Raw genomic sequence first — 19,681 nt, 5'->3', positions numbered from 1 at the left:
ATGGGACGCGTGAAAGGCAGCAACACTTTGATGTTTCACTCCCTCTCTTTCTCCCGCCCCTCCTCTCTCTCTCTCAAAATAAATAAATAAAATATTTTTTTTAAAGGGGCAAAAAACCTGATCAGACACTTCTCCAAGGAGGATATAGAGTGGGCACAGAGACATATGAAAGGATGCTCAACATCACTAGCCATCAGAGAAATGCAAATTAAAACTGCAATGAGATACCACTTCATACCAATCAGAATGGCATCAGATACAAATCAACAAACAACAAGTCCTGGCGAGGTTGTGGAGAAAAGAGAACCCTAGTGCACTGTTTGTGGGAATGTAGACTGGTGCAGCCACTGTGGGAAAAGTTTGTAACTTCTTCAAAAAACTAAGAATGGAACTGTCTTTTGACCTGGCAATTCCACTGCTGGGATTATACCCTAAGAATCCTGAAACACCAATTCAAAAGAACCTGTGCACCCCAGTATTCATAGCAGCACAATTTATAATAGTCATGTGCTAGAAGCAACGTAAGAGCCCTTCAGTAATAGAGTGGATCAAAAAACTATGATACATTTACACAATGGAATAATACATAGCAGTAAGAAAGAAGGAGCTCCTACCTTTCACAACAGCATGGGTGTATCTAGAGAACATTGTGCTAAGTGAACTAAGCTAGGCGTTGAAAGATCAATACCATATGATCTCACCTACAAATGGAATCTAATCAACAAAACAAGCAAAGAAAACAGAGCAAGAGACATTGAAATAAAGAACAAACTGACAGTGAGCCGTGGGGAGAGGGGAAGGGGATAACAAGGGCAAGAAGGTAAACAGTGGTCAAGGAACAGGTATAAAGATCCCATGGACAAAGCCAAAGAGGGGGTAGGATTGAGGGTTGGAGGTGGGGCTTGGTGGGGTAGGGGAGAGTGATGGTGGGGGAAATGGAGACAAAGGTATTTGAACAACAATTAAACACATAAATAAATAAAACTAAAAAATAAAATAAAATTCATCAGTAAAACATTCTAGAAAAGAGAAAAAAGAAAAAGGAAAGAAATCCAGAGACGACTATTTGGGAGACTCCCATACATTGGACAATCAATAAAAAACCCACATCTAAACAAATAAAAGAGAATGAGGCAGAATCTCACCATACACCCCACCCTCAGCACAGACATCTACATCTGGGAGAGACTCACACCCCCCGGCTGCCACCTGAGGAGCGGGATTTGGACCCAGTGTGTAGCACTCCCAGTGTTAACCTTCTCCCTCCGAGGTGACTTCCAAAAGCAAAGTAGCTCTGAAAGCACCGCATTTGATTTCTCCTTCTTCCCACTGCTATTTAAGTCCAGAGATGCCTGATGTTATCTTTGTGGCTTTTCTTCTGGGCATCAGGACTGACAATGATGAGTTTCATGGTCACCTGCACTGCAGATGGTGGAACCTGTAACAAGTGAGTTGGGGGAAAGCCTCTGTTTGTAGAACAGTCTACAAACTGCAAAGATTCCGCACAGAAACTCTTATGTATTTTAGGCTTCACATAAATAAAGTATTTTCAACTGCCCTAATAGATCCAGTCTGAGAAACGTGGAAGTGTCGATTCATGACAAAGATGAACGTGGGTGTAAAAGGAAGTTCAGACTTAGGAAGAAGCGCTGAGGTGAAGTGAGCAGGCACTTCATTTCTGACTTGTGCTGTGACCCCAGGCCAAGGAGTGCATGGGCCCAGAGTGGAAACTCAGGAAACATTTGTGTATTTAATATGTGAATGAACAAATGAGTGAATTTTCCCTACACCCGCGGCAGGCCCTGTGATGCATCGCCTCCTGCCTCCCACAAGGGGCTCGGGCAAGTGGAAAGAAGCTGCAAGGATGGGCAGGTCACCCCGCACGCCTGCCGTTCCCTCTGCCGGCCCCGCCTGCGCCAAGGACACGCTCTCTCCACACACCTTCTTCATGTTCCTTCTCTCTGACATTTAGAGCAAAGGGGAGCTTTGGGCGAGGGGACTCGGGGATGTGTGCCCCTGTGCAGTGAGCTGCAAACTTGCCCTGCCCCATTCACAGGAGAACCAAGCAGATCACAAAAACATGTTTCCACCGGGCCCCTAATTATTAACCACCCTTAACAATCAGAGCAGACCTTACCCTTCCCCAGGGCTTTTGCAAGTTTGATTTCATTTTAACACATAGATATTGGAAATCACTTAAATAAACTTTTTTCTAGTCTGAAATAGACAAACAATAATAGAAAAAATATCGATGGATCTCTCCTTGAAAAACTTAACATTTTATTTTTTAATAACATATGCATAGATACTTAAGCCATATTTAATATTACCTTGTGTGTTTTTAAAAGATCTTATTTATTTATTTTTAGAAAGAAGGCATGGATGGAAAAGAGAGGTAGAGAAATGTCAATGTGTGGTTGCCTCTTGCGCCTCTTACTGGGGACCTGGCCTGCACCCAGACATGGGTCCTGACTGGGAATTGAACTGTTGACCCTTTGTTTCTCAGGCTGGCACTCAATCCACTGAGTCACACCAGCCACTGCAACGTGTTTTAATTTTTATACAAATACTATTATTCTGTATACATTATTCTGGAACTTCATTTTATTTTTTTGTGTTTAACACAGCTTGTGTAATTTATTCATGCTGTTCTATGTAGCTTCATTTTATGAATTTTGTACTGCTCTATTGCTTCTGTTTATAACAATATGTTGAAATTTATTGATTCCTCTCATCTTCGATATTGAAATTTTCCCTAATGTTTGGCTAGTACAACTTTAAACAGACATTCTTATCTTTGCTTCTTTGGCACATATGGGGGACTCCTTCTTGTTTCCCTAATGTGGTTACAAAGAGCAGTGTTGGTGTCATTGGGGAGCTCTGGTTATACCAATAGCAGCTTTCAGTCATTGATCAGGTTTTGCCCTTTCATTGATGTCTCTCACCTCACTATGTTTTCCATGTGTGTGTATGCAAGCGTGCACGTGTTTATAGGTGGGGCGGGGTCTCTTTTTCTTCCACAAAGATAAATGACCCCGCACTCACTGACCCGCACTGACCTTTGCCATACATCAAGTCTCCATACATAGGTGGCTCTTTCTATGGGCTCTCTGCGCCATTGAGCTACTTGTCTCTCTGTCAGAACTACTCTATCTTAATTAATGTAGCTTTATAATCAGTTTTCATACCTCTTTCGGGAAAATCTTCTAACCATTTCTTGTTGTTGAAAACGGTGTGCTTTCTTGGCCCAAAAGCATTTAAAAATCGCCATGTCTTGTTTCATGAAAAACCACATTAGAATTATCATTACATTGCACAGCATTTATATGGTGATTCAGGCAAGTTGATATCTTTTCAATATTAAGTTTTCCCAATCATGGATAGGAGATTTAAGTTTTAAGATATTTTGTGACTTTTAATTCACAATTTTACATGCTTCTATTCCTTAATCATCTTATGCATCTCTATCTGGAACTGTCTTGACACTTTCTAGGTCATGAAATCTTTAAAAGTTTTAATTTCGGTTACAGTGATTTCTTACTATGGATTAGAATGATAATTGATTTTGGTCATTACATTTATATCCAACAAGCGTAAGAATCCCTTATGACTGCTAACAGTATGGACATTCTTTTTATTTGCCACAGTTACATTAGTATTCTAGAATTTGTCTCCACCATTATTGACAGCACACATGCACATGTTTAAAGAGTCAAAAATTTCTATAGTTCTGCATATGAAAATGGGAGTCTCCCTCATCTCCCACTATTTCCCACCTCTCAGAAGCAGCAGTGCGTAAACCTAAGCTGATTATTTGAGGGTGGGGTTTTACCCCCATACATCACATAGATGCTTAAAATGCCACTTCTTTGCTCTTAGGCTTTACTGTGGACTTACTTACCACTGACGAAGGTGGGACACAAAGTTCTGTTACTGCTGACCTCATGCCACGATGCACACTTTCTACTCCCCATCACCCTGCTACCATTGGAGTATAAATTGGATACCTGAATGCTCAGTGTCTACCATATAATGACTCTGAGGTGGATATGTACAGCTGAGTCTAGTGACACTCCCCGCTTTGCTCTGTTGATCCCTCTCATGTATGTCTGTGTAATGACCGCCATGACCAGGATGCAGAGCGATGCCACCACCACAGAGGTCTCCCTGTGCAAGGCCCTTACAGTGGCCCCGTCCCCCTCAGACCTAACCTCGGCCAATTCCAGTCTGCTCTCCGTTCTATAGTTTCAAGTATGTAAGATAAGGGGAATCATACACTATGTGACATTTTGAAATTGCCTTCGTTACTCAGCATAATGTATTCAAGAAACTTAAAATGGTACCCATGTAAGTAAGCCGTTTCTTTTTATTACTGAATACTGTTCCTTTGCTGGATGCACCAGTTTGTTTAGTCCTTTGCTTGTTACTGGACACTTTGTTGGATGGAGTTCCATGTAAGTTGTGAGGTCCATACTGCACGCTGCATTTGGGTTTTTATTTGTTCCATCAATAAATGGTTAGAATAGGGAGGCATTCAGTGGCAGACCTGGTTTCACCCCAACAGCCTCTGGTGAACCCTGTCCCTTCCTCCAGCTGAGCAGCTGTTGGTGAGGATGAAGGAGATGAGGCCGAAAGTCAGCCACATTCTGAAATCCGGGGCTTGGGAATTTGAGGCACAGCCCTCAACTGCAGCCCCTTCTCGTCCTGGGCTCCCAAGTGGGGCATCACCGTGAAGATCTCAGATGGGGCGCGGGGCCCAGTGGAGAGCAGAGGCCCCAGGCAGGGGCAGCGCTATTCCCTGTAGGCCTGTCCAAGGCTCTGACAACTAAGATGCATAACTCCTCACCCTGCAGCTGCCTTCTCTTCCTGATTCTATTTCACAATCTGGAAATAGAAACTGTCTCAAATCTGGAAGCAAGCTACTGTCTCACAGCCATCGCACCCCATCCTGGGCACTTCCTCTTATATCGCAGGAGGCGGGGCCACTCTCCTCTCACAGAGCAGAGGTCCGTTCTCCCAGCACACAGGAGAATACAGCAGGCTCCTCAGGCCTCCAGGATGCCCGTCTCTGCCTCCTGGTTCCGCCCTCCTCCTGGCCTGCTGCTGACTCTCCTTCTGGGCTTCACAGGTGAGCGTGCCTTGGGGTAGAATCTCCTTTCTCTCCCCCCTGGACTTTTTCCTACCCCTGAAAATTTAGAGCCTCCAGGAAAGCAGGGAACATACCCAGTGCTTTCACAGAAGGCCGAGAACCAAGCAGTATCTGAGAGCATGAAATCAGGGGTCTATTGTTTTCTCTGTGGGTCCATCACCTGAAGGCATACTCTGGTTTGGATACCAGACCCACCAGAACAGATGATGCTTCCAACCACACCAGTGACAGCTTTGTGGGTATAAAATGCCCTAATCCTCACAACATCTCTGTGTGAGCGCTATCACTATCATCCCCAATTTACAGATGAGGAAACTGAGGCAGAGAGAGTCACAGGTCCAATGAAACCGATGTAAGACAGAATTTCAGCCGGGATTCAAGTGCAGGCTGAGCAGCTCCAGAGCTCATTTCTTTAACCGCATTATATGGCTTCTCAGTGAAAGCTAATTGTGGAAAAGTCAGAAAACACAAAGAGGTAAAATAAGAATAGTCAGCACCCATCAGGCCACTTGTATATATATGTTTGAGATGTGTGTATCATGTGTGTGTATAAGGAGTTTTGAGTAAGTGCACACACACCCACACCTGGGAATTTCAAAAAGACTTTCCCTTTTGTGCTCTTCAAATTATTTTTAGTCCCTATGAAATGATTGAACACATGTTTAATTCTCTCTGTCTCTTAGACACCCTCTTTCTTTCTACTTCTCTAAATGTACTCCGTACCCTCTCCCAAACTCTTAAGACAAGTAATCTTCTCCCTTGGTAAAAATGAGTAGAATTTTATGAAGTATCATCTTGGCACCGCTCTTCCATGATGGATGGATATGAAGAGAGAAAAGGGAATAAAGATACAGAGAATCCTGCCTCTATGATCTCTATAGCTATATCTAATATATCTACATCTATATATACCTATATCTATATCTGTGTCCTGTAATATCCGTTGAAGCATCAAGACCCAGGAAGTAAAGTAGTACTAACTTTTCCATTTCTTGAACACTCACTAAGTGCAGATACTGTGAGAAATTCTTGTCTCTTACCTCATGTGATCATTATATCCAATATAGTGTGATCATTATATCCAAGGTAGATTCCCTTGTCACACCTAATTACAGAGGAGGAAAAAAAAACACGGAGAGGTTCAAGGTCACTCAAAGGTAAATGGTAGAGCAATTTATTATTAGAACTCAAGCAGTCTGATCCCAGACCTCATGAATTTCACAATTGGCCCACATCTGTCCCATGAGATTTCTGCCACTTGGGCCAGGGAGTGTGGGGAAGGTTGGGTGTTGGGGCAGAGGGTTTGTGGTTTTCTGCTCGTGGGTTCTTCTGCTTCCTGCATATGAACAAGATGCTATTGTTTTTCGCCAAGTCATCTAGTTGGTAAACTCAGTTTCTGACATCATTTCCACAAATTTACCCACTTAAAATAAGCTTCAGAGGTTCAAAGAGGAGTTTGGACAATTCACACTTATAATATTCATTGGACACTTCCAATGGACCAAAACATTGTAAGAACATGAGGTGTGTGTTGGTGAAAAAAAGAAATGAAGTAATTGCTCCTATTGAGCTTATATCCCAGTAGAGAAATGACAGTAAACAATTGACATACTAAATTATATAGAATAATGGTATGTAGAAGTAAATGAGATGGAATATTAGAAATTGTTACCTTTTGGGGGAAATGGAAGTACTGCTAAATAGGAGAATTGGGGGAATCTGTAAACTGGGATGTATGTTAAACAGGGTAGTCCAGGTGGGCATCACCTAGAAGGGGTGTTTCGAGCCAAAATTAAAAGAAAGTCGGGAGTGAGCCGTGCGGTTATCTCGGGGAAGAGCCCTCCTGTCCGGGAACAGCATGTGCACAGCCATGAGAGTATACTCTTCCTGCTTTGTGCGGCTGTTCTTAGCCGTCTCTCTGTGTGAAAAGATTTCCATTGCAACGCTTTGAAGAAAGAAGTAACATAATGTGACATAGGTTTAAAATAGCATAGCATTTGGTTGAGAATAGACTCTAGCAGGACATGGAGAGAAGCAGGTGGAACACTCAGGCAAGCAGAAACAAGTGACTTGCACCAGGACAGTAGAGGAGGAGGAAGATGGAGACTTGGGAGCATGTGGAAGGAGAGGCACAGGGTTTCTGTGCAGAGGATTTGGCGAGGAGAGCAAGACACCACGAGTGGGTGACCTGAGCATCTGGACGAATAACGGTGCTGAGGTGAGGTGCTGAGAGCTGTGGGGGAGATGCAGGAGTTCACTCTGGACATGTTAACTGTGAGATGTCTGTTTCCATCCAAAGAAAACGGTGAGTGGGCAGTTAGATGTCCAGTGCGGAGTTCAGAGGAACGGCCTGCAAAAGATGTAAATATGAGGTTTATAGATGCACAGATGGCAGAGCTTTGAGTCCACTTCTCTATTTGTCTATCCCCTCCACTTCTCCCTTGATGTTCATTACCATTTCTCCCATTTTTGGCTCAGCTATTCAGCTTCCCTCTCCTCAGTCTTCTTTTCTGACTTTAGAATCCAAACCATGATGTGCTTGAGACCAAAAGACCTACCCCATGAGCACGTGGCTGCCTTCGAGGCTATGTGCTTACACACAGCCTCGGAGTGAGTGGATTTCAGGGCTCAGTGGGTGGATTTCACCAGCTCACACTCTGCAAAGGTGACACACAGATTTTGTCCCTGAGGAGAAGCTAAGAAATAGGAAAGAGCACAGGATTTCTCTGTGGTGCCACAGCTGCCTCCACCGTTGAATGACATTATTTATTTTTCTTCTTTTTTAAAAAATATATTTTATTGATTATACTAGTACAGTTGTTCCAGTTTTTCCCCCTTTGCCCACCTCCGCCTGGTAACGCCATTCCTTCCAGCAATCCCCGCCCCCCCCCCCGCGACTTAGTTCATGTCCATGGCTGGTACATATGAGTTCTTTGGCTTTTCCATTTCCTATACTTTGCTTAAGACCCGCCCCCCCCCCCGCCTATTTTGTACCTACCATTATGCTTCTTAATCTCTGCACCGTTTCCCACATTCCCCTCTTCCCTCTCCCAGCTGATAACCCTCCAAATGATCTTCATATCTATGATTCTGTTCCTGTTCTGATTTTTTGCTTAGTTTCTTTTTTTAGATTTGGTTGCTGATAGTTGTGAATTAGCTGCCATTTTAATGTCCATAGTTTTGATCTTCTTTTTCATCAATAAGTCCCTTTAACGTTTCATGTAATAATGGCTTGGTGATGATGAACTGCTTTAGCTTTACCTTCTCTGGGAAACACTTTATCTCTCCTTCCATTCTAAATGATAGCTTTTCTGGCTAGAGTAATCCAGGTTGTAGGTCCTTGCTTTTCATCACTTTGAATATGTCTTGCCGATGCTGCCTAGCCTATAAAGTTTCTTTTGAGAAATCAGCTGACAGTCTTATGGGATCTCCCCTGCAGGGAACTCTGCATTTCTCTTGCTGTGTTTAAGATTCTCCCTTTAACATTTGGCATTTTAATTACGATGTGTCTTGGAGTGGGCCTCTTTGCATCCATCTGTTTTAGGACTCTCTGTGCTTCCTGGACATGCATGCCTATTTCCTTCACCAAATCAGGGAAGTTTTCTTTCATTATTTTTTCAAATCAATTTCCAAGTTCTTCCTCTTTCCCTTCTCCTTCTAATGCCCCTATGATGCAAATATTAGAATGCTTGAAGGTGTCCCAGAGGGTGCTTATACTATCCTCATTTTTGTATTCTTTTTTGCTTTTTTAAGTATATTTTATTGATTAAGCTATTACAGTTGTCCCATATGTTCCTTCCCTGTACCCCTCTCCACCCTGCACTACCCATCCCTCAAGCAATCCCACCCTTAGTTCATATCCATGGGTCATATATATAAGTTCTTTGGCTTCTCCATTTCCTATACTGTTCTTAACCTCCCCCTGCCTATTTAGTACCTACCACTTATGCTTCTTATTCCCAGTACTTTTCCCCCATTCTCCCCTCTCACCCTCCCCACAGATAAACCTCCATGTGATCTCCATTTCTGTGATTCTGTGCCTGTTCTTGTTGTTTGCATAGTTTGTTTTTATTTTGTTTTATAGGTTCAGTTGTTGATAATTGTGATAATTTGTTGTCATTTTCGTGTTCATCGTTTTTATATTCTTCCTTTTTTTAGATAAGCCCCTTTAATAATTCATATAATAAGAGCTTGGTGATGATGATCTCCTTTAACTTGACCTTATCTGGGAAGCACTTTCTCTGCCCTTCCATTCCAAATGATAGCTTTGCTGCATACAGTAATCTCGGATGTAGGTGCTTCCTTTCATGACTTTGGATACTTCTTGCCAGCCGCTTCTTGCCTATAAGGTTTCTTTGAGAAATTAGCTGATAATCTTATGGGAACTTCTTTATAGGTAACTCCTGTTCTCTTGCTGCTTTTAAGATTCTCTATCTTTAATCGTGGGTAACTTAATTATGATGTGCCTTGGTGTGTGCTCCCTCATTGGGTCCACTTCTTTGGGACTCCCTGAGCTTCCTGGACTTCCTGGAAGTCTATTTCCTTCACCAGATTGGGGAAGTTTTCCTTCATTGTTTTTTTCAAATAAACTTTCTATTTCTTTCTCTTCTTCTTCTCTTTCTGGAACCCTTGTGATTTGGATGTTGGAACGTTTAAAGTTGTCCCAGAGGTTCCTAAACCTCTCCTCATCATTTTGAATTCTTGTTTTTTCATTCTGTTGCAGTTAAATGTTTATTTCTGCCTTCTGCTCAAATCGTTGATTTGAGTCCTGGTTTCCTTCCCATTTCTGTTGGTTCTCTGTATAGTTTTCTTCATTTCACTTTGCATAGCCTTCACCTCTTCCTTTATTTTATATCCATACTCAGCCATTTCTGTGAGCATCCTGATTACCAATGTTTTGAACTATGCACCTGAGACGTTGGCTATCTCCTTATTGCTCAGTTCTGTTTCCAGAGTTTTGATCTGCTCTCTCATTTGGGGCACATTTCTTTGTCTCAGCGCAAATGTTATGTTGTAAGTGACAGAGCCTTAGGTATTCACTAGAGCCGGGTAACCCAGTTTGCTGTGTTGTGGTGCTGTATGTGTGGGAGGGGTCAGGGAGGAACAATACTGCTTGTTCAGCTCTCGCCCCTCTTTCTGTCACTTCCTGTGTTACACACAAGTGAATGGGGCCTTTCTGGTTCTGATTTCCAGGTGGGTGGGTTTATGTACATTCGAGGACCCTGTGGGCCCCTCCAATGGACTCTCCTGTGGCTGGGAGTTTCTCCACTGCTGAAACTCCCACAGATTTTTACAGCCAGAGGTTTTGAGGTGTTATTTCCCGCACTGGAACCTTGGGTTGTGCAGCCTGTCACACTCCCCGGTTGTTCCTCCCATTTTGTCCATACAGGAATGAGGACTGCTCGGTCCACCAGCTGCTGCCTTGCTGCACATCCTCTCCACGCCAGCTGCCCATCTCCGCCCTACCTACCAGTCTGGATCAATGTTTCTCATATAATTCCTTGGTTGTCAGACTTCCATACAGTTCAACTTCCTGGCAGTTCCAGTTGCATTTTGCTTTTAAATTGGTTTTTGTCCTTCTTTTGGTTGTGTAAGGAAGCAAAGTGTAGCTACCTATGCCTCCATCTTGGCCGGAAGTCAGGAGTCTTTTTTCTACCTGTTGTTCTGATTGGTTGTTTTTTGCTTCCTTATGTTCCAAATCACTAATTTGATTCTCTGCTTCATCCACCCCACTGTTGTTTCCCTGTAAATTGTTCTTTATTTCAATTAGTGTTTCCTTCACTTATGACTGGTTCTTTTTATGCTGCTGAGGTCCTCACTAAGTTTCTTGAGCATCCTCATAACCAGTGTGTTGAACTCTGCATCTGATAGATTGCTTGTCTCCATTTTGTTTAGCTCTTTTTCTGGAGTTTTGATCTCTTTCATTTGGGCCATGTTTCTTTGTCTTCTCATTCTGGCTGCCTCCCTGTGTTTGTTTCTGTGTATTAGGTAGAGCTACTTTGATGTCTGGATGGATGTGGTTTCTTCAGTTCCATAGTTGTTGGACTTCTATTCAACTCAATTTCTGATGGCTCTGAGAGGGTTGTTCTGTAGTTTAGTTGTAATTTTGATGTGGCTATGTGAGAGGCTGAGCCCTGTTTACCTATGCCATCATCTTGACCAGAAGTTGTCATTCAAATTTCTTCACTAAGCAAAGAATCTAATATTATACAATTACACACAACATCCCATTTACTGATTAAAAAAGTCAAATTATTTCATTTCTTCATAGTAATCATAATGACACTAACTCCCCAAGATATGCATTAAAACCATATAATAGATTCTTTCATCAATATGATGGAGTTGGAATTTTATATATTGTGATCACACTTTAAATTAAGGCCTATTTACTAAAACAAAAACAGCCAAAAACAATGAACAGATAGTTCATTAAAAGAAGTAATACAAACAGCCAAAAACAACACTGCTATATCAACCTTATTTATCATGAAGAAATAAAAATTTAAAAACTAAGGTACAATTTTTCACTTACATTGTCAAAGATTAATTTTTTTTAAAAAAAAAGATAGTATCTACAGTTTACCAGGGAGTATGTAGGTGCCAGGAAAAAGGGAGGTCACACATATAGAACTAACTGGAAGTGTAAGTTGCAGTCTTTTTGGAGAGACACTTGGCATTACTTATCAAAATTCTAAAAATGTTTAATTCCTTTGAACCAATTATTCCACTTCCAGAAATTTTCTCTAAGACATAATTCAGCCTTTACCTCGAAGTGGTTACAAGGATTTCTCTGCACCACTGTTTACAGTGAAGTCTGCAGATGACCAAAATGTCTGAGAAAGGGCATTGGTGAGTGAATCATGGCACACGTCCCTGTCGGCAGGCTGTGGGCTCCCCCTCCATGCCATTCTCCCCCCTCCCTTAGCTTCTTCCTTCCCCAGAGTCTACTTCCCACAGAGTCTAACGATCACTTTCTCTGTGAGCTGAACTGAGTCCCGGGAAACTGAGGAGAAATCTTCTGGGGACCCACGGGAAATGCACTCCTCACTGACAGAACTGAGATGTGAGAGGACAGACAGCCTTTCCTGACTTTTCAAAGTAATTTTATGAAGATGTGAAGCTGAAGTTACGGCAGCAGCTCTCAGGACCATGAGACAAGCCTAAGGCCAACCTGAGGCTGAAGCAAAGCAGTGTCCTTAATGACCCCTCTGAGCTGCGTGTTGTGTGAGATAATGAATGTCCTTGATTACTTAGGTTAATTATATTGGACACTTACCTCTGGTCAAAAGCATCCTAACTGATATTAGGCATACGATAGAATACATTAGAGCCTGGGAAAGTTTCACCACAGAAGTATTTAAGAACAGGAGATGTGCAGATAAGAGAAAAACATTACAAAATAGTATGTTCCCATTTTTGATTCAAAACCAATATAGATTTATTTGCCAAGAAGAAGGTTTGAGAAATAGTTATCTCTGATATAGTTATGTCAGAAACACAGAAATTTAAATGTCTCCCAATGGCGTATTTGCATTTTCTGTTTTTTCCCCAAGCACGTGCAGGCATGCCGCACAGATAGTCCGGGTTCAGCTCCAGACCTCCACAGTAAAGGGCGACATAATCTTCTTGCTGGTGGAGGGCCTCCTTGCCTTCCATTTGCAAAAAAATGCAGCGCCTGTGAAGCGCAAAAGCAAAGTACAACAAAACGATTATGCCTGTGTCACTTAGGATTGTGCCACACGTGCTCACTTCAGCAGCACAGAAGCTAAAACTGGGACAGTACAGAGAAGGTTAGCATGGCCCCTGCGCAAGCATGACGTGTATTCATGAAGCGTTCCATGTTTTTATCAACTAAACAAAGGAGCGAGCAAAATAGAACCAGAGACAGGGACATAAAGAACAAAGTGACAGTCACAAGAGGAGAGGGGGCGGGTGGATACCTGGGTAAAGAAGGGGAACGGTCATCAAGAACATGTAGAAACGACCCGTGGACTTAGACGACGGGTGGAGGGAGGACTGAATGTGGGAGGTGGGGTGGGTAGGGCAGGAGGAGGGTAACGGGGGAATAGGGACGGCTGTCATTGAACAACAATAAAAAAAGAAGTAACAAAAGATGCTCTAATCACTTGGGGAATTCCAAGGGTTTTAGTAACCTGGAGCTAGAAAAATACTACCACAAAATATATATTTCTTACCTAAATCACAACATCATGCACTCAAAAATATAAACAATTTGTCAGAGGAAGATGGCATGAAAAAAATAATACCAAAGCGAAAAAGAAAAAAAGATTGTGCCACACTTTTTGATTTCTTCTGTCAATTCACTGCAAACTGAAGGGGAAGAAAAGGTAAATGTGTAATCTAGAAAGCTACCTCTAGTGGGTGTGTATGGTCTTTTAATTGGAAAAGTTGTGCTTTTCTTTTACAAACTGTTTGGTGAATATAGAATATCACAAAAGGTTTCATTTCCCTTTCTTATCATATCATGACTTTGTACCATTTTGTATCAGGATTTTTTCTGCGTGGCAAAAACAGTCCCCAAATGAGGGCTCTTCAGGGGCCATAGGAACAGCAGACGGTGTAAGTCCTTGTAGGTCAGAACAGTAAACTGTCTGGGAGGGTTGAGACTCATCTGCAGACCAAACATCCTGGTGTCTACAGCCATCAGGTTTGCTCAGAGCCACTGCAGCAAACTGCTGCTCCTCTATTTTGTGTTCCTCAAACGACCATTCTTTTTTTTTCTTCTCTTCACCCGGAAACAAATGTGTTTCCCTTATAAACCTGCCCTAGATGCGGGTTTCATGGGGACGTAGCGGATCAAGCCATTGCCATCAAATCCTAGTCCCACACCTATGACGTTCGTGAGGGCTTCTTTCGGTGCCCAATTCTGGTAACACATAGCCGCCGAGTGCCTTCGTCTTCAAAGCTTCTGATTGTTTTCCATTCTTGGTGGGTAAACTTTCTGTTCATACTATGAAGGCATTCCCAAATTGAACCACAGCCTGGAAAACTAGTGTCCACTGTGTCAGTTCCAACTTGTAGCTCAGGTTCAGCAGCGAGGGCAGCACAGCCCCTTCAATGAGAGATGTTGCAGCTGAAATTGAGGTAAAGGTGTACGGAATCTTTTGTAAGAACTGCTTTCACTTTTGCAGTTCTATGCAAACAATTATTCTAAGAGACATTCAAATTCTCTGCAACTAATCTCCTCATCATCAGAAGACCAGCCTTGGCTGCCTATGGTCCTGGGCACAGACAGACTGGCTGACGCGCTCCTTCTTCTCAGGCTGAATCGGTCACACCAGCAGCCACGCGGCTCAGCTGGGCAGCCGAGCGGCCCAGGACAAGGCCAAGTGCACGGCCTCCATTGGTGGCACTGAGCAGACCTGCTTGGCAGGAAAACTTAAACCTCCTCTCCATCACATCAGTTTACTTCTATGTACCTCCATGTCCTCATTTGTAATAGCGTATGACATGACCAGCTTGCTGTGAGCGTTCCATGTGTGACGCAGGCACTGTGCTGAGCTGACGCACATTCAGGGTGTGCACTCAGTAAAAGCTGTTGTTGATAAAGACCTCACAAAACCTACAGGGTCACACACAGAAGAATAAACAACTGCTCTGTGCTTTCCTGCAGGAGGGGCAGGTGCGGAGCTGCAGGTGATTCAGCCTGACAAGTCAGTGTTAGTAGCAGCCGGAGAGACGGCCACCCTGAGCTGCACCGTGACCTCTGCTATCCCCGTGGGGCCCACACAGTGGTTCCGGGGGACAGGGCCAGGCCGGGAGTTAATCTACGATTTCAATGGAGGCCTCGGCCCCCGAATAACAACAGTTGGAAACACCACAAGTAAAGACAACACAGACTTTTCCATCCGCATCAGTAACATCTCCCCAGCAGACGCCGGGACCTACTACTGTGTGAAGTTCCGCAAAGGGGATACTGACAACACAGAGCTCAAGTCTGGGGCAGGCACTCAGCTCATCATGAGTGGTGAGTACAATGTGGGACCCTTTGTTCCTGATGTGTGACATCAAGTCCAGAAGAACAACCTCCATTTTTTGAGCAAGAACTAGAAATGAGGTGCAGCGGTGGGTGCTCACAGTCCGGGTCTGATTCAGGGTCTGATTTCGCCCCTTCTGCAGGTTGGGAAGATGAGGCCTGGTGAGGTCATGCTATTTGTCAGGCCCCATGGCTGATAAATAGTGGGAAAAGTCTGGACCTCCAATTTGCCTGACCACCCAGCCCTTGCCTTATCCAATCCCCTCCAGCCCTTTGTTTCCAGAGATGAGGGAACTGCAGGTTTGAGTGACCGGCCCGTCACAGGGTCAGACCTCACCCCTGCCCGCAGAGAGTGCTCCCCTCAGTGTGGCTGAGCGCCCCCCCCCCCCCCCCCCCCCACTTACTGACACTCCCTGAGCACGTCCTGTGAGCCAGGCCCCGCTCTGGGTGCCTTGGGAGCTGCGGTGAACTAAGCAAAGGCCCTTCTCCAATGAAGCTTTGTTCTCTTCCCCTTCTCTGGGAGAAATCCCTGCAGGGCAGGGAGGGAGGAACACGTTTCTTTATCTCTTCCTCAGAAGCATCAGGCGAGAAGAAATCCCTAAGAGGCACAGACCCCATTTACTCCGACAGCCCTGCTGGGTGGGGGTGCCCAGCGGTTGGATATTCGCTGTGGGTCTGTCTGAGAAACCCCCTTATTTCAGGGCCCAGTCACACTGTCACTTAGACTCTGAGCAGAGTTTTCTCAGGGTGTCCCTCAGCCCGGGAGGAGGTTCCCCCTGTGGGTGACATAGGGGTCATCCCGCTGAGGCACAAAAGAGCTCTTTAGGGTTTTCTGCCAGACGCCCAGAATCCTGAATCCTGAAATATCAGCCCACGAAGAATCTTTGGGCCATGCTGCCTGACACCCCACGCACAGATGGGAACCTGAGGCCAAAAGGTGACCGTGGGCATAAGCAGGGAAGCTGCGTTTATTCTGAATTAGCAGATATTACAGAAGTTCCCAAGGGCGTGTCCCTTGCCTTGGTAACCCCAGGTCACAAGAGGCTCCATCTGAGATCTGCTGCCTCCGGGCAGAGCGCTCGTTCCTCTTCCGCAAGCTGCCTGCCCAGAGGATGCCCTGGATGAGAACCAGGGAGGCAGGACGGGGCCGGGACGTGGTCTTCATCATGGAATTTACTTAATAATGAGTGAAGTACGGGAGGGGCCTCTGTGCCCTTTTGCTAGAAGAGGACACTGATGCTCAGAGAGGGACCTGAACTCAGAGGAGGGGAACTAGGATTTGAACCCCAAGCAGCATGAATCGCAGTCCGCACCGCCCCCGCTCTCCGCACCGCCCACCGTGCCTGTCCACATGTGGAGAAAGCTCCAACCCTCTTCTTCAGCAATCGGTCGATGAGTCTATAGATGAATCTCTGGAAAGGCCCTGTGGGGGAGGCAGCTCTAGCTTTACAACTAGGATGAGACAGATACTCACATGTCCCACGATGTCCTGAAGCTATTTCTTAATTGGTGTTATTCCCTCTCTGAGCAGCCTGCAGGAGCAGCCTGGGGACAGTGGCCGGGGTAGAGCAGAGAGGGGTCATTGGACCCCCCACAACACTATATGTCACCTTTCCTGTCCCCACAGACTGAGGATGAGGCAGGGGGCATTTCCTCAAGAGTAGTGGGGCTCCAGGGGAGCAAGAGTTCATATTCCAGACCCAGTTGTCAGGAGCCCCGTCTTCCATTTATGGCTACAAGGTCTCCAGGCCTGGGCCATTGGAGGCCACTCCTCCCTGGAGCAGGCGACAATCAGTGTCAGGTTCCTAAACGTGGGCATGTGCTCTCTTGCTGGTCGTGAGTACTTGGGGGGCCACAGGAAACACCTCTGGGACACATTAGTTGGGGAGGCGACAGTGCCTTCGTCTCCCCAAGCCTCAGTTTCCTCATCCATAAAATGGTGATAAGCATGGGCCACTCCTAGGAAAGTGGAAAGGATCTGAGGAGCTCTGTGTGACTCGTCCAGCACGGGGGAGCCTCCCAGATCAGGGTTACGTCAGCGTCGTGACCCAGGTAGCATTGCTGGGCCCCCGTTCCTCACCTGCAGAAAGTATGCACAGTGTGTTCATAAAGGAATATAATCAAATCATTGTTTAAATATTGATGCTATGGTCAAATCGCCCCTGACAGGCTGTTACGATGGCAGCCTGGAGAGAACTGACCCCGGCTGAGCCGTGGTCTTGTCATCCCACAGCTGGTGCTGCTGGAAAGTCTCGGTTTCGCTCAAGTGCCCAGTTCCCCACTTGATGAAGCTTGTTAATCACAGCTCCTGTTCAGGGGTCTGGAAGGATGGGCTCAGCTCTAAGCAGTCAGTACAAGTGATGAGACTGATCGCTAATGCTGTTCCTGTGTCCTGACTGGCAGGAGGTCACCTGGGGACAAAAGAAGGTGCGCTTGGAAGTCAGGTCTGGAGCTGCTTGTTGGCCAGGCTCTACCTCAGAGCTCATCTCCAAGGACCAGAGTGTCCTCCTCTGTAAGATGAGGACAATGACACGCCCTCCCAGCATTAGTAAAAGGATAAAAATAATATATAAGAAGGTCCTTGACAGTGTCACATGCTTGTCATTAGTGCTGATGATCACAACCATGCTCATTGTTCATTATGCTCCTTTTATAGCCAAACCCTCGCCCCCCGTGGTATCAGCCCCCACGGGGAGGGCCGCACCTGGGCAGACGGTGAACTTCACCTGTGAGTGCCACGGCTTCTCCCCCAGGAACATCATCTTGAGATGGTTCAAAGATGAGAACGAGCTCCCAGCCTCCTGGACCGCCGTGGACCCAGAGGGAGACAGCCCTTCCTACAGCGTCTCCAGCACGGCCAGGGTGCGGCTGGCCGCGGGGGATGTCCGCTCCCAGGTCATCTGCCAGGTGGACCACGTCACCCTGCAGGGGGGCCCTCCTCTTCGTCAGACTGCCAACCTGTCTGAGGTCATCCGAGGTAGATGTCCCTCACCCCCAGCCTGACCCATGCCTGGCTCCTCCCCTGCAGCCGGCTCTTCCTCCTGCTCTTTGCTCCAGGCCTGCAATCGCCTGGAGTCTAACTCCGCACAGTCCTTCCCACTACCAGGCACATGGATTGCCCAAGCAAAAAAAACCACTATTTAATAGAAGCTTCTAAGTGAATATCTACCACATGCCAAGCAGTGTGCTTAGTAGTTTCATCTCCTTTACCAATAGCAACTTCAATAACTGAGCACCTGCTACAAAACAAGCTCGTCTTTGCTCTTCAATTTTGCTATTTTGCTAGTTATTATGTTCCCACTGCATGCAAGGCTGTGCTGTTTGATTTCACTCATATTACCCTAATAGCAGCCACCAGTCTTGGGGCATCTGCGGTGTGCAGGGCACTGCACTTAGCGATTTCATTCATCTGCAAAGAGAACGTGAGCACCTGTGCATACGTAGCCCTGTCCTGAGTTACCCCCTTGCTATGGTGGGGGAGCTAAGTTCAGGTCCCTCTTCTGGGATCTGTGTGTTCCATGAGGTCAGATTTCTGCCCTGTGCTGTTTCAGTTCCGCCCACCTTGGACATTACCCAACGCCCCATGTCAGAGATCCAGGTGAACATCATCATCTGCCACGTGAAGAACTTCTACCCCCAGCACCTACAGCTGACCTGGTTGGAGAACGGAAGCAAGTCCGAAATAAAAACATCCTGGACCCAGGTAGAGAACAAGGACGGGACCTTCAGCTGGAGGAACTGGATCCTGGTGAATTCATCTGCCCGCAGGGAGGACGTGGTGCTCACCTGTCAGGTGCAGCACGATGGGCAGCCGGCGGTCGGCAGGAACCTCACCCTAGAGGCCTCCGCTCACCAGGACGCAGATGAACCCTCTGGTGAGGCCTCCACTCCAACCTACCTGCTCTTTAATACTTAACATTTTTCATGTTAAGAGTAGTAACTATGTTTAGTAACTATCAATAGAAAGCAGAATTGTGATGTGAGCTTCCCTCCCACAACCCGCACCCTCCAAGGGTCACCACTGGTAGGAGTTTGGTACAAATCTTTATAGATCTCTGGTCATCAATATACATGAAAGGAAGGAAGAGCAACAGAGGGTGATCATCTTCTCAGTGTCCTGCCTCCCCCTTCTTCTCCTTACAGTCCCTGCGTCCACGGTCCCGTCAGGCCCTCCCTCCTCCATGCTGTTTCCCCCTGCCCCCTGGTCTCTCCTCCCTCCTAGACTTTTCCATGTGCATCCGTAAGGTCACCCAGGAAATGCCTGAACTTGCTGCTCTGTGAAATTCCAGAAGGAGAGCCCTGAGGACGTGGAGTGTGAGTGTGAACAGGGCACTCAAGTGACTGTGCGTGGTCACATTACAGACCTTCTTCTCCCCATATCTGTGACAATAGACCAGCAAAAGCTTTGGCCAAGTTGCTCCCTTAGTTTGTGACTTGTCCCTACACACCAATGTTTCAGGTTTGATCCCCAATCAGGGCACGTACAACAATCAACCCATGAATGCATAAATAAGTGGAACAACAAATTGATC

General features: G+C 45.6%; 1 protein-coding gene, 1 non-coding gene and 1 pseudogene across 2 annotated transcripts; 2 read left to right on the top strand and 1 right to left on the bottom strand.

Annotated features, from left to right (window-relative positions):
• The first annotated feature begins 5,001 nt into the window (after positions 1-5,001).
• On the top strand, positions 5,002-19,093 carry LOC129070507 (signal-regulatory protein beta-1-like). Its single transcript, XM_054573471.1, has 4 exons — positions 5,002-5,128; positions 14,787-15,140; positions 17,806-18,126; positions 18,701-19,093. Exons 1-4 carry the CDS (start codon positions 5,059-5,061, stop codon positions 19,063-19,065), a joined length of 1,110 nt encoding a protein of 369 aa, XP_054429446.1. The 5' UTR covers positions 5,002-5,058; the 3' UTR covers positions 19,066-19,093.
• On the top strand, positions 12,894-12,998 carry LOC129071021 (U6 spliceosomal RNA). Its single transcript, XR_008529183.1, has one exon. It is a non-coding gene; the product is annotated as a U6 spliceosomal RNA (small nuclear RNA).
• On the bottom strand, positions 13,636-14,517 carry LOC129070569 (L-aminoadipate-semialdehyde dehydrogenase-phosphopantetheinyl transferase-like; annotated as a pseudogene).
• Positions 19,094-19,681: the final 588 nt, after the last annotated feature.

Source organism: Pteronotus mesoamericanus, unplaced genomic scaffold (assembly GCF_021234165.1).
Source record: "Pteronotus mesoamericanus isolate MK-2021 breed Mesoamerican mustached bat unplaced genomic scaffold, CSHL_Meso_final contig_25, whole genome shotgun sequence".
In the NCBI taxonomy this organism is placed as follows: domain Eukaryota; kingdom Metazoa; phylum Chordata; class Mammalia; order Chiroptera; family Mormoopidae; genus Pteronotus; species Pteronotus mesoamericanus.
This window is presented reverse-complemented; position numbering and strand designations above follow the sequence as displayed.

What these genes read in the sequence shown, in the direction of transcription:
- LOC129070507 (XM_054573471.1), top strand. Translation starts at nt 5,059, where the DNA reads ATGCCCGTCTCTGCCTCCTGGTTCCGCCCTCCTCCTGGCCTGCTGCTG. An exon ending in TCTCCTTCTGGGCTTCACAG is followed by an intron (nt 5,129 to 14,786) that starts GTGAGCGTGCCT and finishes GCTTTCCTGCAG; the next exon opens with GAGGGGCAGGTGCGGAGCTG. An exon ending in CACTCAGCTCATCATGAGTG is followed by an intron (nt 15,141 to 17,805) that starts GTGAGTACAATG and finishes CTCCTTTTATAG; the next exon opens with CCAAACCCTCGCCCCCCGTG.